At 50.6% G+C, this 22,239-nt stretch overlaps 1 protein-coding gene and 2 long non-coding RNA genes across 5 annotated transcripts; 1 reads left to right on the top strand and 2 right to left on the bottom strand.

The window, feature by feature from the left end:
• Positions 1–1,350: 1,350 nt before the first annotated feature.
• On the bottom strand, positions 1,351–5,477 carry Zfp703 (zinc finger protein 703). 2 transcript variants are annotated; one of them, NM_001110508.1, is made up of 3 exons: positions 5,202–5,477; positions 4,418–4,551; positions 1,351–4,245 (listed from the first exon to the last, which is right to left on the bottom strand). In NM_001110508.1, the coding sequence occupies exons 1-2, from the start codon at positions 5,457–5,459 to the stop codon at positions 4,426–4,428; spliced, it is 384 nt and encodes a 127-aa protein (NP_001103978.1). In that variant the 5' UTR covers positions 5,460–5,477; the 3' UTR covers positions 1,351–4,245; positions 4,418–4,425. The 2 variants fall into 2 exon arrangements, with proteins under 2 accessions (NP_001103978.1, NP_001094972.1); NM_001101502.1 differs by lacking the exon at positions 4,418–4,551.
• A 1,420-nt stretch (positions 5,478–6,897) lies between these two features.
• Positions 6,898–22,027, top strand: Gm39150. Of its 2 annotated transcripts, XR_001778540.2 has the most exons (4): positions 6,898–7,140; positions 13,743–13,818; positions 17,016–17,152; positions 17,535–22,027. It is a non-coding gene; the product is annotated as a predicted gene, 39150 (long non-coding RNA). The 2 variants fall into 2 exon arrangements; XR_870282.3 differs by having other exon boundaries at positions 17,016–17,939.
• Positions 15,345–16,489, bottom strand: Gm45572. The gene is made up of 3 exons (XR_003947526.1): positions 15,923–16,489; positions 15,675–15,784; positions 15,345–15,521 (listed from the first exon to the last, which is right to left on the bottom strand). It is a non-coding gene; the product is annotated as a predicted gene 45572 (long non-coding RNA).
• Positions 22,028–22,239: the final 212 nt, after the last annotated feature.

The following is a 22,239-nucleotide window of genomic DNA, read 5'->3' as shown; positions in this document are numbered from 1 at the left end:
TGTCCTCCCGGAGTCCAGGGATGCCAGCAGCCCAGGCTACTTTCCCTGGGACATGCAGTCATTAAGTGGCCAGCACCGATACGGAGTAAAAATAAGAACAACAAAACAACTTGATCGTCTCTTAACTGACGAAGAATTTTGCCTAGATACACAGATCTGGGGACACATAAATGTGCGCGCGTTGTACTGAAGAGTCCAGAGTGGCGCGGCCTTCCATGGAGCCTCAACCAAGGGTTCAGTTTGTGAACACTTGATACATATAGATAGAGAATGTACCCCATACCCCATCTTGTGCTGTGGACTCTTACCTATCAAGCTTCCGAAGCCGGAAGACTGTCCGGTACAAACTACCTGTTAAGTAGTTTACCCTCCCGAAGAGGGCAAAGCGTCGCAGCAACAACAGATCCAAAGCTCGGTGGCACCCACCCGGTGGCACCCAGGCAGTGTGTGCGCACAGTCTGAAGGAACTGGCAGCCCAGGGTCTGCTGCACGGCTGCTATGGCTGCCCCCCAGTGGAAAGGAGTCAGTCCACACTGGCACTAGGCAGTTGGTGACTGGGGACCTGGGTATTCCACGCAGTAGGCAAGTACTGGGCCAACACCCTACTAAACAGCATCTGTTTTCCACTGTGAGAGGACAAGAAATCGGGTAGGAAACCAGGTCTTAGAATCTGGTGTTCCCGATGTCAGAACAGCTTCAGGGTCATGTATCATTGCTGAGAATTCTCAGCAAAAACAAACCGGTTCCGAGTCGCAGAGGACCTAGGTTGATAACACAGAGTTGGAAGAAGAGCCTCCAAGCCTCATGAAACCTCTACTCAGGAGCATCAAGAACAAATCCTCAATCTTGAGGACTGCAAAAGGTCAGACTAGAACAAGTTGAGGCCCTTGAGCCTGTTGCCCTCCATATTGCCACTAGATGGCGCCAGAGGCACGTCTCTGCTCACCCTCCAGCCGGGCTTAGGAGAAGGAAGGCTTCAGGGGAAGTTAGCTTTAGCCCTCCTTCCTGGTTCCCTCTCTTATCCTGTAGCCCTTGAATTCCCGCCCAGAGAAAGATCCACTTTCACATGCGCCCTCGCTCCACTTTGCCCCCAGGAAATGCCAAGGCCTTTGAAGTATCCCTGGGAGCCAAACAATTAAACTGGGGGGATGGGGTGGGGTGTAAAGATGGTTTTATGTAATTTGTAATACACTGGTCTAAGTCCCCTCCTAGAAGAAAGGTTAACCGCAGTCTCAGAAGAAAATCCTTAAGCTTTTAAGGAAAAAAAAAGCCCTCAACAAAACAAGGGTATCCACTTAGGTGTCTGGAAGTGGGACCATGGGTGAAGCAAGAGAGAAACACACCACGGTGTGAATATAGCCAAGTATTCCATTTATTAACAAAATAGTCTTAGCAAGGGAGAGCTCTGTTCACCCCACAAGAGGCCCCGCAGCCGAGGCCGGCCCGAAGCCCCAGCGCTGCTGCGTAAGACCGGGAGGGAGGGAAGGTGTTGGGGAGAAGACTTGTATTAAGTCTTTAATCCTAGCCACCGCAGGAACCCACGGAAACCTAATGCCAGCTTTGGCGATTGCTGGCTCAGGTCTGGGACATGGCGAAGGGAGTGCTCTGATCCTAGGGCTCCCTGAGTCCCCAGCCTGCCCCCAACAGAGCTCCTAAAGTTGTCTGGTCTGCTGACTTGAGGACTGGTAAGCTTTGGAGGGATCCATCAAGGATCCCCGACCCCACCCCTATCGCCAGGGGAGGGGGCGGGTCACAGTCCCAACTAGGGAGAGAAAAAATAAAATAGTAACGATAAAGTACTTCACAAAATATAAAGAGCAATTTCGTGCCAGCGGGGCCTTCTAAGACATTTAATTGGATGTGTCAGGTCCCTGTCAGCCGGCAATTTGACTGCACCGCAAGGTGTGGGTCCCTGAGGGGCCAGGAAGGTAGAAGTCTTGGCAGGCTCAGTTGGAGGCCATTGGGTCACTGCTGGTGGCACAGGGACTTCCCGAACTGAGCACCCTGGAGGGTCAAGGCTGTGATTTGATTTGGGGGCTCAGGGCCTAGAACCAAGTGCTCATGTGGGAAGTGGGGGGAGGGGGGTTTGTTGTGTAGTACCACACAGCCCAACAGAATTCTGGTTCATCAGAGCTCAAGACCTCCAGCCACCAAGTTGTTCCCCCTTGAACCCCCCCAAATTGTTACATTTTTTTTTTGTACAAAGGGAAAAAAAAGAATTAAAACTTCACATGGAATGAAACAAGATGGGGTGGGAAGGAAAAGGGAAGATATGCAGTTTTAACAGTTAAGACTCATGCAAGAGACTTCCCAAGATGGGGGAAACTGAAAGTGTAGGACCCCAACTCTTCCTTCATTCCTTAACACCAAACCAGTCAAAATCAAACAACCCAAAGCCTTAAAACATATACCCAAGAAGAAGAAAATAAGCAAAAGAAGGGAGAGGGGTGGGGGGAATCATGGAGTTACCTGGGTGGTTAATATTATTATTTGGGGGAGACAGACTTTTTGCATACCACTGACTCATGTGGTCATTAATGCACTTATGTTCCCAGCTTGTAAGCTAACATTATAGTAAATAAATACACAGTCCGGTGGGGGAGGGGCTGGGCTGGATCCTGGTAGGGGTAAGCGGTAGTGGAGCTTGCAGCGTCGAAGGCAGTGGGACGTGAGAGGAAGGGGTGGGTGGGGAAGGGCTGGGAGGGGCCAGAGCTGTGGTTACTGGTATCCAAGCGCAGAGGCGGAGGCTAGTCTCTGTCCATACAGTGCGTATGGCGAGTAGTAGGGTCCGGCTGTGGGAAGGGACGGCACTGCCAGGCCCCCAGCTGTAGATAAGTGGCTCTTGCCATAGGGGTGGTATCGGCTTAGCCCCAAAGTGTGTGGACTCCGCAAGGACAGCGACCCGGGGCTGCCTGGGGCAGCGGGCGGGGGGAGATGCAGGTGACAAGAGGCTGCGGCTGCAGCGGCTGCAGCGGCACTGCCCAAGCTCGACGCCCCGGGGTAGGCGGCCAGAAGTTTCTCTGCGCCCGGCAGGGCTGTGTGAGTCCGTAGATGGCTGAGCAGCTCCTCAGAGGTGGCAAAGCGCTTGTCGCAGGGCCCGCTGGCCGCCACCCAATTGCAGCTGTGTGGCAGCGGTTCGTTCTGCAGCATGAAGCCATAGGTGTAGAGAGGATGGCCCGGGAGAGCGGCCTGGGCGGCGCTGGAGGAGAGCGCCGCAGGTTGCAAGGGGTGCCCCGGGTACACCAGAGGGTAGCCACTGGCCTTAAGGCTGGGCCCGGTCGGATCGTGCGCGCTGCAAGTGGAACAGCTTGAGCCGCCGAGGTGCGAGGCGCTGTGGTAGCCTCCTAGACAGTAGGGGTCACGGCATAATCCCTGCAGGAAGGAGGGTGGGGAGGCCCCCGTGAGCGGGCTGGAGCTGGGGGGCTTGCCTGGTGGCAGGCCCAGGCCCCCGGACAGCTGACCTCCCACCAAACCAGACTTGCTAGGATCCAGGCCAGGAACGAACTGAGACGGGTAGCCGGCGTAGGCGCCCACGATGGAGCCGTGGTAACCGATGCTGGAGGGCGGTAGTGGGAACACCGAGTGGCCTGGTTTGTAGGGTGACACTGGAGCCACGTGGCCCGCCCCCACCAGGGCGGAGGGCGGCTCTGACTTGCGCCCCGATGCGGTGGCTTCCGGGCCACCGTGAGCCGAGTCCCCGCCGCTACCTCGGCTCCCAGCGGCTGGCTCGGGACTGGGTTTGGCTTCCTGCTCTTTCTTGTCCAGTTCGCCGGCCCCGCCGCCGCCGTTCTTGCAGTCTGAGTGGTGTGGTGAACCTCCGCGGGAGCCGCCGGGAGAAGACGAGTTTGATGAGGTGGAGACCGATGCCCCGTGCGGGGGAAAGGGAGGGCAGGCGGCGCTGGGGACCCTGAAGCCCGCCTTGTCTCCGGGGGACGAGGAGGACGAAGAGGTGGTGGAGGACACCGACGAGGAGCCGCTGTCTTTGCGGGAGTCGCCGCCTCCGGAGCCCTTAGAGTAGGGCTTGAAGCTCGACTTGTCCTCCGCGGGGGAGTCCCCCAGCTGCTTGAGCGCCGCGGCCGCGGAGGCGGCGCCGGGGGCGGAGCGGCTCGGGTCTTTCTCGGATCCCAGCCCGTTGGCCGCCGCCGCCGCTACGGAGTTGAGCTTGGATGAGGGCGGCGGGTCGGGCTTGCCGATCTGCGAGCAGGTCTGGGCTAGCAGAGCCAAAGGACTCTTCTTGGCGTCCAGCTGCGGGAGACAGTGGCAAAGGGGAGGGAGAAGGGGGTGAGACTGGGAGACTCACTAAGCGCGCGCGGAGAAGCTGAGCCGAGCACTGTGGGCGAGCGAAGGGAGCTGAGCGAGGAGGGTCACGGAAGGAGGGCCTGGCTCTGGCCGAGTAGCTGGGCGGAATGACACTTGCCTTGTGGGTTAGTCCCCGAGTGTGACATGGGCGCTGGCGCGCAGGAGAAATGGCTCAACCACAGCCCTCCCGGTTAAAGGTGACTTCTCTGTAATCCGGATGGTGATTCGCCCCTTTCCAGATAATTTTCCCATCTTTTTGGGCCAGGGAAAAACTTAAGCCTTTAGTTTGGGAGAACTTCGTTTGGGACGGGTTTCTGGTGATGGCGCTCGGTGTAAGAGCAGGGAGAGGCGCCTTCTAAAGGCAGAGCCGCAGTTGGCCCTGTGAGTAGCCCCTCCCTCTCTCCTTCCCTCCCTTTCTCCCTCCCTCCCGGGGAGGACACCCAGAGAAGTAAGATGAAGAAAGACCCAGGATCCCGAGTGCCTGGTTGTCTGCACTGTGCCCCTAAACAGACGGGGGAAGATGCAGAGGGACACCGGGTGGAGGCGAGGGAGGCCCAGAAGCCGTCTTTGGACAGGACTCTAAGGGGCCAGAGGAAAAGTAAAGGACTCTGGGCACCATAAGAGCAAATCCAGTCGGTTAGAAAACACGCAGCTCCAAAGGGCGACTGGGCAAAACCCTTCCACCCATGAGTCTAGGGAGAACCTGGGCGGGCGGGGAGGGGGGTGTCTGGTTCCTGCCTTCCGTCCCTCCTCAGGAGGTCCGCCTGCGTGGCCAGCTTCGGGCCTCGCGTCGCTACGGGAGGTGGGGTGGGGTGGGGGGTGGTGGAGGGAGCAGAGCCATGGGCCCAGCATGGGTGGAGGAGTGGGGTTCAGTTCTGGGTGGGCAGCGCCCGGAGACTGACCTCAATTGGGCTGACGGGTGTGGAGGACAGCGGTTGCAGGTACTCCGGGTGCAGGAGGTGACCGGTGTGAGCGCTCAGCATCTTCAGGACCCTGATAGGGAGCCGGTTCGCCTGGCGCAGGGGGTCCGCCGGGGGCAGGAGGGACACCACTGCCGGCACCGCCGGCCTCTTCCCGCCGCCGCCGCCGCTGCTGCTGCCGCCGCCGCTGCCGCTGCTTTCGGGTGTCCTTGGGTTAGATCCAGCGGGCGAATCGCTCATTTGGAGGAGGCAGTGCCACTGGGGGGGCGGGGAGGGAGGGGAAGCTCCGGGAGGCGAGCTCCCGGGGCGGGTGGGCTCGCTCCGCTGCGTCGAACGCCGTGCAGCAGCCGCTGCGCCTCCGTGCCGCCTCCCCTCCTCCACCGCCGCCGCCGCCGCCGCCGCCGCCGCCGCCGCCGCCGCAGCTAGCCCAGGCGAGCAACACAAAAACCTTCGCCTTCCGCGAGCTGCACGTCAAATAGCCGCGATCTGCAGCCACACTTCAAAGGGATCGCCGCGCCCGCCCAATCGCAGCTCTCTCCCGGACCCCGGGGCGGGGAGAGCGGAGGGCGGAGGCGGGCGCCGCCGGTGGGCGGGGAGAGTCTTAAAGCGCCCTAGCCGGTCGCCGCCTCCCGGCCTTCGCCCAGCGCTGGATCTGCTCCCCTTTGCGGGTTGTGCCCGGCTGCCCTAGCCCACGGGTCACCCAAGGGACGGGACTTCTGGACACGGGCTCTGTGCCCTCTCCTGTTGCCTGCTGCTTCCCACTAGTGTCTAGGGTGGAGACCGGGGTGGGAACGCAGGGCGCCTGCTCCGGTCCTAGGATCCAAGCCTCTCCCCGGGACCGCCGGGGGGCGGGCTACGCCTCGGGAGCTCGGCAGCTTCTCCGAGCTGCTTCGGCCGGTTCTCTTTCCCCTAATTGGCCTCTCCCGGATGTGTTCACTTGGAAGCGCCGAAGCCTTGGGGGCATCCACTATTCCCTGGGCGCTGCCTGAGCCCTTCCAACTACTTTGAGCCTGTCCAGTCAGACTGGAAGTGGAAGGACTCCCTTCCCGGTGAGACGGTCTAGGTGAAGCGTGGTTGAAGGTTTGGCTCCCTGGCCAGGAAGCGTCACCTCAAAGCTCCTGGAACGCCCCCAGGGGCGCTCTGAATTATAGATCGTGTTTGGTGTGTTTCAGGGTTCTTGTCCCGTTTAAAGTCATAAAGCTACCTCACTGTGCTGTGACGAGCTGAGCTGCCGTTTGGCGGCGACGTGGTTGGAGGTAGCATCAAAGTAGAGGCCGATGTCCTAGAGGAGGGGGGGGGTCTCAGCATTGCAGGACGACACAAACTCTAGAGACTGCCCCATTGGTTTCCCCTCCGGCGAAATTTCGAAATAAGACCTTTTTATTAATAATAACAGTACCCTCTCGGATTCCCCCAAGCCTTCCGGAAAAAGTACGTATTTACACTTGGCAGAGATTTTTACATAGTCATGGTCCTGACCATAAAGTTCTAGATCCTTGGCTCAATCGACTGAGCTTGGTCCTTTGTGCCCCAGCTCTGGAGTGACCACTTTTGCGTGCCCTCAGTGGCCAGTGGAGGCGCGCTGGTGTCGCTGTTCCTTTTGAATACCCTTTTCCAGTCGTGATTTGTCAGTCACTCTGACCATCAAGTTCTGACTTTGTAGGAGTGTTACCCAGGACTATCTGGTTCTGACTGCCTGATGCTGACTCACGGTTGTTTTTTTTTTTTTTTCCCTGACTCTGATATCATTGACTCAACACAACGTGAGAGCAAGAGATTCCAAAGGGGTCGTCAAAGTGAGCGGAAGGAGCGAATCATAGAACAATCATGAACTTCATGATGTGCAGGAGAGAAGGCGGCAGGCAGCTTCCAAGGCCACATCCGTCATACACAGAACTCAAACTCTCCCTGGAGCCACAAGGTTTGATAAATAAATGTGCATAGGTTTCTCAGAAATTACCCGACTGTCCCTTCCCTCTCTTTAGATCTTATAAATTTAGTGAATAGCCAGAGATGCCCTGACTCTGATGATATGGTCCATATTGCAGCAGGAGGGGCAAGAGAATGAATGGAAGGGAGGAGGATTTTCTCATTTATTTTATAGTACAAAGTTTTACTCTCTTCCCGCAACTCCCATAAGCTCAGCTCATGCCAGCCTATGCCTTCTGACCTCATGGTCATTGCGAACACTTATCTGTAAAATTCTACTCCAAGCTGGGTCTGCAGCCTCGTTCTTGTAAATGCAGCACCCAGGAAGCTGAGGCAGGAGAGTCACACCATGAATTTGAGACCAGCTTGGCATACCTAGTGAGTTCCAGTCTAGCTTGTGCTACAGAGTGAGACCCTATCTCCCAACAAACACAGTCCACCGCGATTGAAGGGTTACTTCAACTTAACCCAGGCCTTTGGCCTTTGGGAGAGAAAAGAGTGGAAGAAGGATGGGTTGTAGAAGCGATGGCCTTTGTGGATATGTTGGAGGAAAAACTGGGAAGAAGGTAGAGTTTGGAGACAGAGACAAAAGTCTCCTGGGTTATTGTAACCAGTCCAGCTGGGGGCGGGGTGGGAGGAGAGGGAGGGAGAGAGAGAGAGAGAGAGAGAGAGAGAGAGAGAGAGAGAGAGAGAGAGCCAGCCTAGAAACCATTCTAGGAGCAGAGCAGATGTGTGTTAGAAATGATTAATGGGAAATAAGTTAGAGGGAAAGAGAGTAGACACTTAGGAATGTGGGTGGGAAAGAGAGGGCAGGAGGCTGCAGAAAGGACGGTGGAGTATTTTTATTTGGAGAGTAGAAAGATGTCAAATGAACAAAAGGAAGAAGGGGAGCAGACAGGATGTCCCGGCTGGGCAGGCTAGGGTGCAGGCGATTTCCCCACGGAATGATACATTGTCCTTTTAAGAAACTTAGTTCTCTAAGCTCAGAGCAGTTAGCATGGACAGGGCTAATGGTGCCAGGTGCCAGACGCCAGGCCTGTTTCCTGCTCCTGTACAGTATGTAGGACACACACACTCCACAGCACACACAGAGGGTAGGGACAACTCCTTGGGGGTGCTGGTAAGGACAAGAGAGCTTCCTTGATTGGATTGATCCAGTTTCCTTGTGAGAGAAAAATTAAAAAAAAAAAAAAACCAAAACACCGTGAGCTAGGCCCAAGGCCTAATTAAAACACTTGCAGAAGAGTATTGAGATTGCGATTTGACATTTACTTAGCAAAATTGTTACCCCATACAGAGCACGACACTGGGCCTCAGCCGCCTAAAAGGAAGTTCAGTTTTCAAAGGAATGGCTTGCCACCTGGGTGAGAACATGACTCATTAATCAACCCGGACCCGTGTTTACTGAGGGCCAGCTGTGGGCAGAGCATTGCCTTAGGAATGTGGTTGAAAAAAAAAAGACCCTGTTAAAAAAAAAAAAAAACCGGTTGCAGTGCAGGGGCATACAGCGCATGTCCTTCCCTCACAGAAGTGTGGCAGATGCAGAGGACCTCATTTGTCAGCCCTTCGCTGGTTACCCTGGAAATGACAAGCAGTGGTTTACCTAGGACAGGGCTAGAGCTACTTGAAGCTGTTTCTAGGACACTGGAGTGAAGAATGGGCTGCCTGTTAGTCCTTTTTCTGTCTAGCACGCAGGGTCTTGCTATGTAGCTCAGCCTGGTTTAGGACTCAAGATCTCCCTAGTAGGAACTACAAGCGAGCTTGATTTTATGCAGTGCTTTAAATAATATTGGATGCTGTAAACAGCCCAGCTAGAGCTATGAGTGAGGAATGGGTCTGTTATTTACCTGAAGTTCCTGGAGTCAGGTCACTGGCAACCAGGCCTTTAAGGCACGCTGCTGCTGAGGTGACCCTGGGTACATTGTCTCCCCCTCCCCCAATATGCTTCAGTTTCCCCATGCATAAAATCTGAGAGTGGCCATCCCAGTCCCGGGAGGCCAGAGGCAGACAGCACATGTGGAGTGTTGAGACAAAGGATCCCAGGTAAAGGAGGCCTGGGATTTGGTGTTCTTTCTGCCTCTAGGGAACGTCGTCGCTAAATAGAGTTTAGGTGGTAACTGCGTCACCCATCAATGTCTGGATCCCAAAGATCTCAGCCTAGACTGGGAATTCCACGGAACTGGTAACAGACCTTCCTCCGGGCTCCAGTCCAATGTATCTTTAAAAAAAAGTCCCTCAAAAGCTATTGTAAAAAAAAAAAAAAGCCTTTAGAAAATTGTGGATATTTATAGTTTTTTTTTCACAGACTTCAATTTACATAAAATTTGCCACCCAGGAAAAAAAGGCCTGAGTCAGGTGGAGAGCAAGAGGTGGTAGATTTGTTGTGAAGGGTAATGGGCACTTTTCACTCCTTGCTAGGGCGGAATTGCCTGAATGATCACCGCATGCATAATACTCAAACCCTAGTGGCAACATCATGAAATAATATCTCACCGGGTAACTATTTACATTTTTTTTTTTTTAACAAGCTGTAAGAACTTCGTAAAGTCTGTCTTGTAGAGAACTTGGTTTCCCTTCCCTGCGTTTAATATCTTTCAGCAGCTGACAATTACTGCCTTGGCCACAAGCCCTGAGTTAGCACAGTGCACTGGGCTCTGGAGGTTTCCTCAGCTGCCCCACCCCAGGCTTCAGACACTGCCTGGGGCATGACAGGGTCACTGAGGACTGGTGGCAGGGAACTGGCAAGAGTCAGGCCAGCCAGGCTCACAGGAAGACTTCTCTTGTGATGAAAGGGACTCAGGGGTCAGTCACCGCAGGTGTCTCAGGGCATTTTGTCTTACCTCCCAAGGGACTTCGGATACACTGTTTTTCTTCCCTCTGTGTTAACTTTCCAGTGGTGCTTGGCTATCAGGGCAGTAGCTGATACAGTTCTAAACATTTTGTATCCACTGTCGCAGAACCCTTGCCCTAATCACAGAGGAAGACAGAGGAGCCCAGAAAGCGTAAGCAGTTACCTAAGACCCAGTGCAGTAAGTGCCCTGTCATTTCTCTCCTCTCTAGACGGGCTTCTTTTTTGGCTGATCCACCTCCTCTTCCTTCTCTTTTACCTCTTTCTTTGAGCTTTTCCTTCTGGTGTTAGGAATCAAACCTAGGGCATCACTCATGCATGGCAAGGACTCTGAGCTGTAACCCCAGCCGTAAGTCTGTTTTTACATATGCAGGGCTACTTATTTATATCTCATTTCAACATAGTCATGAAAAATTTAAGGTAGACACTGGAGTTTACAAAGTGACATGTACATATACACATACACATACACATATAGTCACGTGAAAGGATCCATCCCCTCCCTCCACCATGCAATTATGGGAGGCAGGATCTTGCTATATAATCCAGACTGGCCTTGAACTCAACAATCCTCCAGCCTTAGCCTGTGTGTTTGTGCACGCACGTGCACATGCACATGCACACATGCACTTGAGGAGTGTGTGGGTGGAGGTCAGAGAACACCTTATATAGGAGTTGGCTTTCTCCTTCTATCATGTGGGCCCTGAATCTCAAACTCAGGTGGTTAGGCAGGACTGCGAGGGCCTTTACCTACTGAGTCTTATCTCTGCTACCCAAGTGAGTTTTTGTGTTACTCTGCTTACAACAAAGTTCAGAGTTATTCTGGGCAGGTTTTATTATCTCTTGTGTCAGATGAAGGCATAGGCTCTAAGAGCTGGAGGGAGAGTTTGAAAGTCATGTCACCCAGCAAAAACGTTGGTGGGAGTGGGGCAGGGCGCGAAGTGAGTTAGTTCTTCTTAACTCCTTCCTGTTGCGGATCTGCTCCGTGGATGGGGTGGGGGTGTGGTAGCTCCTGATAAAAGGAGGAGGAGTTTACTCCTTTTCCTCCCCCAGGAATCTCCTTTAGAGATGTGGAGGGAAGAGGGACAGAAGGAAATGTAGACCACCGCTTATCTTCAAGCCTGTCCTTTTGATTCAGACCTTTGAGCAGGGCTCTTTGAAGAGGTGTTTTCCTCTTATCTCCCATCAGCCGCAGGGAGCCATACAGACCCGGGTCAGGGGGATGTGGTAGGGTAGGTGTGCTTTTGAAGTCGGCCTCCCTTGCTTGTTCTGCCCCCATACATCAGCCTGGTCATTCATCTTTGATTACTTTCATCCATTTAGGTTTATCTGTTTCTGAGAAAAACTCCCTGATGTTGGGGACTAAGGGTCTCCCACAGGCTAGATACTTGCTCAATTGCTCAGCCCCAAAACTTCTCTCTTAAGCTGTAAATATTGCTGGGGCTATATCTCACCCTCTAGCAGTCTGCACTGAGACAGCCCACAGAGAGGGCTGCATATAGGGCACTGTGCACTTACTGGGATGCCAGATGCTGCTCTGAGCAGCCAGTGGGTGCTAATTCATTTATTTCTTGCAACAAATCAATCAGGTGGGTACTAGTGTTGTGCCTATCTTATAGGTGATACACCGAGACCCAGAGAGGTTGAGCAGTTTGCCAGGTTACCCAGCCAGGAGGTGGTAGAGCTGATATTATAGGGCAGGTAGGTGGTTCCCAGGCTGTTTGCAAGGGCAGAGCCCAAGAGGGAGGAATTTGCTCAAGGTGGGGAATAAAAAAAGCCAGCAGGGCACACTGAAAACAAATGACTTTCATAATTTTCTGGAGAGTTGCACACGCCCATCGGGATTTCCCTTCATCGTGAGAAATGAGGAATATGGTATTGAGGAAACTGAGGCCCGGAAAGGAGCGGAGGGAACATTCATTTGCCCGTTTAATTGGATTGGACTGATTAATTCAATGACTCATCCTCTCAGTGACTAATTATTGACCACTTTATAGGTATGGGCCAGAGGCAGTCCCCAGAGGATAAAGACAGACAGCTGTGTGGGATGGGACCCAGACTCCCATCTCTCGGATGCCCATTTCAGTGTCTCAGGAAAGGGATTGTGGGCCTTGCCCTTGAGCATCCTGGCCTCTTATACAGATTAAACAGCAACAGAAAACCGAGGCAGCCTGATCTTAACTCCTGCTTAATGTCTGCTGTAGTCGGAATATGAAATGTTCCTAAAGACTCGTGTGCTGAAGGGTTGGTCCCCAAAGTAGTGTCTATCAGTGGTGAGCCTCTGGGAAAAGACTAGATTAGGAAGACTAGGACTTTAATAAAAATATTTAAATTATTTATTTATTTGTGTGTGTGTGTGTGTGTGTGTGTGTGTGTGTGTGTTCAGGTGCCCACAGAGGGCAGAAGAGGATGTCAGATCCCCTGAACTGAGGTTACAGGTAGATGTGAGTCCCCCAGTATGGGTGGGTGCAGGGAATTGAACTGGGATCCTCTGCAAGGGCAGCAAGTGTTCTTAAGCCCTAAGACACGTCCCCAGCCCTAATCAATGGCTTTATCAGGTGATAAATTAATTATTCCCTGGCTTTTCCAGATGCTGGAGGAGATTGGGAGGTGGAGCTTAGCTGGAGAGAGCAGGTTTCTAGACTGTCACCCTGAAAGAGGGTACTGGGTCCCTGCTCTATGACTTGCTAACTCCACTCTCTGGCTACCATGAGGGCAGTGGCTTTGCTGTGCCACAAGTTTTCTGCCATAATGTGTGGTCTTACTTCAAGCCCAGAGTGAGGGAGCTGAGAGAGACACCATGCACTGAACCCTTTGAAACCAGAAGGCTTCAAAATAAATCTTTCACCCTGTTTTTTTGTTTTGTTTTGGTTTGGCTTTTGTTGTTTTTGTTTGTTTTGTTTTGGTTACAATGATGGAGCACTACCACTCGCAAGAACACTTGCTATCAAGTCCAGGCTGTCCTGGAATTTTCTTATGTAGTCCATGTTGGTCTGCAATTCCTTGACTGCCTTCCCCCCGAATTCTAAGTACCAGGTCGATAGGCGCATGCCTGGTAACTCAAAGATGAAGTCAGCTTTCTGCTAACATTGATTGAACAATGTCTGGGGTGCAGATATCATTCTAGGTGCGTTTGGACAGTGGTCACTTATACATAAGGAGAATCATTAAGGACCATGAAAGGACTCTTCAGTGGGAAACAGGGACCATGGCTACCCCAGGGAGTCTCCTCATTCTGCCTTCTGAGTTAACAACTGGAGCCAACGGGAATCCATGCCCTGGGGAGATCTGGGTGGGTGGCCATCTGTGGGCATGTGAGAGATGATGTCTTCTGGTTTTGACCTTTCTTGTGAGAATTGGCCATGAAGGTAATGGTATCTGTGTGGTTTTCCCTCCAGATTTGTTCACTGTGCTCCTTCCTAAGCCATCTAAGATGTGGAGTCCCAAACCCAATTATGTAAACATTCTTTAAAAAAAAAATCAAATGCCTGTCCACAGCATGGTGGATACCTGAAATCCTGGCATTCAGGAGGCTGAGGTTAGACAGTCATGAGTTTGAGGCTGGCCTGGGCTATGGAGCAAGACCATAACTCAAAACAGTGAAAAGAAAAAGAAAAACATGAACAGAAATAGAGTTTCTTAGATAATGTTTTGGTTATTGCAACTAGTGTCCAGTAAAGATGAATTCGCAAGATGTTAGAAAAATTCAAGGGGTATTTATTTTGATACCCCACCTCCACTTCCAGCTTCTGCCCGGTGAATGACTGGAGGAGCTGGGTCTCCACCAAGCTTATGTCAAAGGAGAGAGGCCATTCAGAACAGGTATGTGTGTGTGTGCGTTAAAAGGGACTTAAACTTGCTTTCTGTTGAAAAAAGATTTTTCTTTGTTCAGGAGGAGGTGCATTCCCATGGCACGGGCATTCTGAAGTTGTAAGCAGGAGAGTGAGAACAGACCTTTGTTCCCTACTCAGAACTTCACAGCTGTGAGCTTGTTGTGCGCCTTCCTGGAGGTTGCTTACACATTAGCAAATATGTATCTATTCGCAGCCCCCACCCCCACCTTATACACAGATGGACACAAAACACAAGCTACTCTGAACTTTAAAAAAAAAAAAAAACAAAGTGATATACTTTAGAGATCTTGCAGTGAGTGGTTGTGTCTTATTTAATTTCCCCAGTGTCTTTCATGGTATTGTTCCGTGATGTGCCTGGGTTTATTTAACTAGTTCCCTGCTGATGGCTATGTAAATGTAGTATTTCCATTCAGCGTGCGTTTGCATGTATGTGAATGGATTCATGGGAAGCTGAAGGAGAAAGTTGACTTGAAGTCAACTTTGTCTCATTACTAACCTTCCGGGTCTCCCTTAGTCACTGGGCCAAAGCTCATACTTTGTGAGTGGCCATTTCTTCAAGATGAAGAAAAGGGTCTGGAAAGGTTAGAGTCTCTGGATAGACTTAACTCTAGGGTACCTAAAGAACTCCAGTTCCTACTGACAGTTCCTCTCGGGGACTGTCAGCCTGACATGTAGAGAACTTGTTTAGGTACCTGTGGGTGCCTGTCAAGATCTGAGCTTGATAGTTAACATAGCTGCTGTATGTTAAGTCGTCTCTGTTTTCCTCGTCAATTTCCTTAAATAGACCAATGTGCGAATGATTGGAAACTAAATGAATCTCCAAACAGCTGTTAGTCCATGTTCTGTAACTATAACAAAATATTTGAGGCTAGGCAGCTTATACTGAAAGGAGGTTCATTGAGCCCTTAGTGTAGAGGCCCAGAGACTAAATGGCCTCTCTCTGGTGCGTCTTCCCCCCCTTGCTGTGTGACATCATGGCAGTAATATGTGTGAGAAGGAAGGAGAGAGAACATGGTTATACCGGAAGTCAAGAAAGACCTGGAACCCCCCCAAAACTACACAGATCCAGTCTAATCAGACAGTCCCAATGACCTCTTAGCACCCAGCTCTTAAAGGGTCCATCGATTTTTCACGTTATCACACGGAGCACCCAATTCCCAGCAATAAACAATAAACCATATCTAAAGACAGCAAACCCTATCTAAACCACCCCAACAGCCGGAGTAGAAAAGCCACAGCAGTTAAAAGCTGAGTGGAATGGGGCTCTTTCTCCCCAGGCAACACTAGAGTTGAACAGGCTCTCACAGGTCTGTCCTCTATCTCTGCTGTGAAATTCTCACCACACCACTGCCGTCAAAATGCAGAATGACGATTTTATTTATGACAGGAGACATGTTTTAAAACAGTTGTTTTAAAACAACTGACAGAGTTGCAAGATGGGAAACGACATGAAAGTGAGATTTTTTTTTTTTTTTTTTTTTTTGGATAGGGGAGGGGGATGGGATGCTGGCAAAGAAGAGCAGGGTTTTCATTATTGAAGTTGGAATCCATCCTTTCTTCCTTGAGCAGATAAAGAAAATCATCCGGGAAGGAAGCTGGAGGGTGAGGGCCCTGCATAATGTCAGTTCTCAGAGACCTGGGCAATTAGCTGCTGGCTTGCTCGAACCCCCTCTTGTTGGGACATTTCAAAGGACAGAGTACATACAGTATGAGACAGTGGTGCAGCGGGGGTGGGGTTGGGGAGGGGTGGAGGTGGGCGGGGTGGGGCGGGGGCGAGGTGAAGCCCAGCCTCATATCTCCCTGTGAACTCAGGACTCAGCTAACCTGCATATTGGGACGCGTGATGCTTTCCAGACTAGGCCAAGAACACAAGACAGACACTCTCAGGATGGCAAGGCCACAGTAGACAGATGGCTCAATGAGGACCCTGTGTGCTAGGGAAGAGAGATAGAGTTTTTTCAGACCTCGCTTAAAGAGAAATAGTTTTCCCGTGACCAACCAATGGGAGTGGCGTTCCTTCTCCCTATAGCCTTTCTTTCCTGGTGGTAGTGGGATTACCGAAAAGCTCTTACCGGCTTAGCATTGTTTCTGTAGGAGTGAGAAATGGCAAAAATTGAGAACGTTCCCCCCCCCCCACCCCCCAAGCAGGAAGTTAAAACAGAAGAACTCAGGGGGAGAAAAAAGTGTCTCCATTATGATGATGAAATAAAAAAATAAGAAGTCCTCAGAGCGGGTGGTAGGACCCAGAGTTTGCGAGGAACCGAAGCTATTCATGGTCCGTGGAACTGGGGCACTCCTGGTACTTCTGTTTCTTGTGGGTTGGGATGAACCGGAAGCTGCCCCTCCACGGAAAGATCTCCACGGTTGCTTCTCTCCGGGTTTGTGGTGCGATCAGGTTGATCCAGGACACATTCAACAAATTCGACTAGTTTATCTAGTCCCAGAGGAGCCACGACTCAGCGCTGGGCGGCAAAGTCAGCAATAGTTACAGTGTGCTTGAAAGCTCTGTGTGGTGACCTCGGCTCAGACCCGGGGCAGCATGGGTAATCCAAGCAGTTGGCCAGCTTCTTCCTTGCGGACACAAACTCCCGACCTTAGCATACCCTCCTCCATTTCTCACTGCAAGCAAAGCAGGAGATTCATTTCTTATACCCCAGCACAGTGCCAAGAAGGAGCGTGTTAATATCCCCCTCCCACCCCCTTGTGAATTGGATTACTTAACACATCTTTTTGGAGATGTCAGCAGTTTAATAGAGGCAATAAGTCAGGGCTGCCCTTGTGTTTTATTTTTCTGCCAGTATTTAGTTAATTAAAGAATGCAAATTAAAACACCTTAATTTATATAATATCAATACCAACGCCTTAAAACATTTGGCATAACTGTGCTGGCACGTCCCTTACATAAACTCTTCGGAGCGGTACTAATAAAAATGAAAAGGGCTGTAAATCAAGTTTAATTTATTCATTTTTGTTTGGTATGAAAGCATATGCCAGAATTGGGTTATTTATGAGTGTGTAATAACAATAGGTATTTTTTCTTAACCAGCTACAAATGACAAGAAAGGTTTTCAGGAGGCTATGGTTTTAACTTCGAATCATCTCAAAGTACATCTATTTTTCAGGCCCTGATCTCTAGAATTGATACTTTTGCTTTCCCATCTACAGTCAAAAACAGACTAAGGTATGAAAAAAAAAAAACATATTCAACTTAGAAACAGAACCTCCCACCCCCTGAAAATCACCTGCAACCATTTGTGTGGAAAGAAACACGCACAACGCATCCCGTGGCGTATGAACCTCAGGTGAGATGAAAAGGCTGCCGATATGTATCTGGACTTCTCAAATATTCCATTAAGAGATTATATCACAGAGGGCTCAGAATTAAACAGCATCAGGAGGGATTTGGTGTGTGGTTGCTTTCTTGGGAGCTGTAAAGACGAACTATGTAACATGAACAAAGTGCCAAATGCCCATTTTCATCTCCCCCTCTTGGGCTGATTTTGCTTGCTCTGTATGGTGGATCTGAGCCTGGGGTTCCCCACCCCCACCCCTAGAAGAGCAGTGGGGTCTATTCCTGGGTACCAAGTGGAGGCACGCTCTCCCTCTCTTCTTGACAATGCTCCCTAGCACAGCCATCTCTATCCTTTCCTCATCCCATCTTCAATTCTACCTCGACTCAAACAGATCTGTTGAAGAACTTACGGTGGAGTGACCAAGGCGCTGCCATCTTGTCCTGACTCCTTATTTTGTCTTCTCAGGCACTATTTGCAAGGCCTTAGCCCCCTGAGCAGTCATGTCGACCTTGGCTAAACACTTGAGACTTTTCCCTGACTCTGACCCATGCCCAGATGTATAACATAAACAACTGGTGTGTTCTACCAAAACAAGCGTTCCTTGGTTCCCCTGGTTCACACATGATGATGTCATTGTGGGTTTTGCCTGTATTACTAGTTTTCCCTGGTCTACATGTGATGATGTCATTTTAGGTTTTGCCTGTATAAATGCTCTTGAGCTCTGGTACTAAGAATTCTTTGGGGGGCAAAAAAAGCCCTTTTCTCTGTCGTTGGTTAATAAAGGACTCTAATTGGGTCACATATGCATGGCGGTCTACAAAATTATCATCTGGACTATAATAACAGGAAGAGAAGTTGAAAAAAAAAACAACAACAAAAACTTGTCCACTTTGAAATGCCCCCATCTTATCTGGACAGACCCAAACAAATTCACCACGACTCTCCAGTGTATCCACACAAACATTTGACTTGAGAGACAAATGGACTTTCAGCATTTTATCAGGACACTCACCACCCAGGGCTCTCAGTGGTAGGAGGAGGGACCCCAAGGGTGTTCTGTGGCCACGGAGACAGGCTAGGCCATTCCTCAGGGGTGCATCCATGTATGCTCCACCTTCCTGAGTGGCACTGTGGGCATGGTTCCATCTCTTCCCTTGATGCATGTCATCTTTAAAAAGCTGATCTTAATCTTTATATTTATTTATATCCCTCCTACCTCCATAAAAGATTTGAGGTGGCTTACAATTCAAAATGCAGATACTGTAAAATCTGAAGCCATTAACAGAAAGGTAAAAAGATCAGACAGAGCCAAGTACAAAGAAGGAGGGGGAGGGAGAAGGAGAGTAATTATACCAGAGGGGGGAGGAGGAACGTAGATTAAAGAAAGCTAATGCAATTGAGAACAAAACGCAGCTCTGAACTCCCTGGTAGCTTGGTGGGCGGCTGCCAGCTCTTATAATAACTATAGATTATTGCACCTCAAAGGCAGGTTTAAATGCCTACCGAGGACTCGCTGGCTGCGGGAGTTTGGTCAAATCACTTCATCTCTTCCTGTTTCTGTTTCCTCATCGGTCAAAGAAGGATTTTCCCATAGTGCTCTTGAGAGAATGCTGTTGGCATCAGCATCAGTGGCACTGCCATAGCACACATGGTGTGCCTGCTGAAGTCCTGAAGGTTTCACCTAGCTATGGTTAATCAATCCTGAGGTGCGCATTTGAAACTTTAGCATCTCTGACACCGATATAATGAAATCAATGCATCACAGATTATTTGACGGCACTTTTCTTTCTTATTGGATCCAAAATAACAGTGTGTTGTGCGATGGATGAAAGAGGTTATTAACCTACTCAAGCCTCACAGGAGCTGTATACAGTAGGTGCTGGTTTTGTCCCACTTGACAGGTAAGAAGACTGAGGCACAGCCAATATAAACGGCTTATCTAAGGGCTGTAGCTATCCGACAACACTGCTTTACTCAGTTATTTCAGCAACAAACACTGCAACAAAACTTTCTCTGTTGGGAAGTAGGGGAATGTAGTGCAAAGGGAAGAGCTTGCCCCATAGGTCAGGCTTCTCAGAGAGCGTCGTCATCTCCTGGTGCTGAGTCTGTCTATGCAAATGAACTCACATCATGGGGCCAGAGAAGGAAAGATGATTCATTTCTCCCAGCTTTCGCCCTCCCGCCTGCCCGCCCGCCCGTGAGAGCTTTGCTCTGTGTAGGAAATGCCCTTCCAGCAGGTCACACCATTTCCTGGCTCTGTGACTTGTCTTCTGCTTGGGATTTCAGCAGACACTGGATGCAAGCATGGGTTCTCCACCTCAGCCATTTATCATATAGACGGCCGAGGAAGCCCTCAGATGGAGGCTCTCAGGCAAGGCTGCAAAGTTACCTTTAGGGCAGAGATGAAGTGAGGGATTGGCTTTCTAAGGTCCCTGTACACACAACCTAGAAGGGCAGAGAGACAGGAAGACCCCAGGAGGCAGAAAAGCGGAAGGGAAATGGGTAACCCACCACTAGGGAGTGAGGCAATACAGCTTCGAAAGGAAGGGGATGGGTTGGGAGGCAGCTCAGTGGCCTAGCGCGTCCTTAGCACATACATGGTCCCGGGGTTGAAGGGTCTAAAGAACCCCTCAGAGAACAAGGAAATCGTTTTCCCATGTGAGTGGAGTGGGAGAGGGAGCCAACCTGGAGAGGAGATTTCTGAGTTTGAGACCTAATTGTGCACCTTAGGAGCAAATTATCCAGCGAGACTCAGTTTCCTCGTTTAGCTAATGGGTACCATAACATTCCAATGATTTACCTCACCTAGTTGTTAAAAGATCAATTAAGATAACAGATGTGAGAGCATTTTTCCAAATGAAGTAATGCTGTGTAAATGCGAGTTGTTATCATTGTTTTTCTTTTCAGCTCTGTGAGCCTGGACAAGTTCCTACAGGGGAACAGAGATGATCACTGGTTACGAGACTTGCCCGGTTTTGGGGGATAGCCCACAGAGTTTGACTCAGAATTCAAAGCTCCTCTTGTCTAGTGCCTCACATGTCCCTGGTTGACCCAGTGAAAAGGTTTGGGGGTGCCCCAGAAGGTCTCTCTTCTCAGGTTCTCAGATTTTGCCCTGCAGTTGGGGTCTTAGCCTGGGAAACAAGCTGACTGGGCAGAAGTGGCTCTAGCCTTTGCCTTCTCTGGCAATAAGACAGGTTTAGCAGCCAATAAATCCGGACTTCATAAGCCATACCCAACCAAATCACACCAAGTCGAATGCATTCTCACAACGTTTCCCTGAGAGAGTAGCTCTAAGATGCCGAGCAGAGTAAAATCTGCATGATTTGACTGAGCTGCTAGACAGCAATCCCCCATGCCTGAGACTTCAGATTCTACACGTATGCATCTGCGTTGCAATGTGATATAAAATAAAACTGCCATAATATATAGCAACACATTATTTTAAAACTAATAAATTGCTTATTTCTAGAATGTTCCATTTAACGTTTGGAGGTCGACCAGAGGTAAGTGACGAGGACAGCCTACAGGAGGTAGGTGGCGTTGCTTACAGGAAGGTGTTCAAGGTGGAGGACTGGGCTTGTCATCTAAGACCCTCTGTCTAAGGGCCTAACAGCCTGCTGCCTGGGAACCGGAAGCTCCAGCTCCGCTTTCTGTGCAGGCAAGCAATGGCCTTAACAGGGACACACTAAGTGGGCCCCACCTTTTCTGGCCTTCCCTCTGAAGGAGAAGGAAGAAGGAAGTAGGAGAAGGAGGAGTGGAAGGAAGGGGCCTGGGAAGCATAAAGAAAAAAGAAGTGCTTAATAAGAGGAAGTTGGGGAACACAGCCTGCCCTGGCAACAAGGTTTAGAACAAAGTAGCCATTTGCACAGGGAGGGTGCCCCCGGAGGGACCTTTCCCTAGACCGAACACATCACCCACTCCCCTAGCCTTTCTGGAAGATGCCTAGCCTTCCGAGCAGGGCCTGCCTTCTCTGGCAGCAGACAAAAGGCCATTTCTGTGTTACACAGAAAATGTGTTACTTTGCCAGAGGGTCGGGTAAGGGCTGCCCGGGCCAATCCTGGCCCAGCAGAGCTGTTTGCAGAGGGGGCCTGTCAGTCACTAGGAGCCCCGCGTGAAAGGGGCCCCTTGTCAACTTCCCCTGCCTTTGAAGTGACTGGGATGGAGGGGCTCAATTAAAAGCCCATCAGTCTGTAAGTAAATCAACGCCTATCAGGCTTGTCACATCAAACAAACGATTATTACCCCAGCCCGCCCACCCCATTAATCTGGCTGTTCCTTCTTGACGGCTCAGGGTCAGGGCGGTGTAAATCCTGTACTGGATTCCAGCCACCTGGATCGGGATGAAAGCCCTGGTATAACACACCATGCTCTCAGGCATTTCCCAGGGCCCCCTGGAGGGAGGGCCCCTGTTGCAAGGGGTGGTGACAGAAGAAGCCTCCAATGACAGGACCTTGGGAAGAGACATAAGACACGCGAGAGATGAAGAGACGTAAAAGAGAGGTACTACAGTAGAAACACCAGAAGAGTGCTGAGACCCGGACTCTGGAAACTCACTGGGAACGTTGTGAACGCCTCCACACACACACTCCCAAAGGACAAGGTCTCTGGATGGAATGCTTAGACCTTCTGAGGCCCAAGTCAGAGAGTGGATTGAAGATCAAGGTGATTTTCCTCGCGTCTCCCCATGAGTCACATGGTCAAGGGAAAAAAGATGGCGGAGAGGATATAAGAGAGTGTGCAGATTGTAATGCCATTCCCAGCGTCGGGCATCAGAACTGGCATAGGAAGAACCCGAGGTGGTATAAACAGTACACGTTAGACCAGTGATCCCCAACCTTCCTAATGCTGTGACCCTTTAACATGGTTCCTCACGTTGTGGTGACCCCCAACCATAAAATTATTTTTGTTGCTACTTTATAACTGTAATTTTGCTACCGTTATGAACTGTAATAAGTATTTGATATGCAGGATATCTGATATGTGACTTCATGAGAAGGTCGTGATGACCCACAGGTTGAGAGTCCCAAGTTCAGATAGTCTACCCAAGTTCCTAAGAAACACTTTGTCCTGGTGGAGTTCTCCTAGGTTCTGTGTGT

Source organism: Mus musculus, chromosome 8, assembly GCF_000001635.26.
Source record: "Mus musculus strain C57BL/6J chromosome 8, GRCm38.p6 C57BL/6J".
NCBI classification, from domain to species: domain Eukaryota; kingdom Metazoa; phylum Chordata; class Mammalia; order Rodentia; family Muridae; genus Mus; species Mus musculus.
This window is presented reverse-complemented; position numbering and strand designations above follow the sequence as displayed.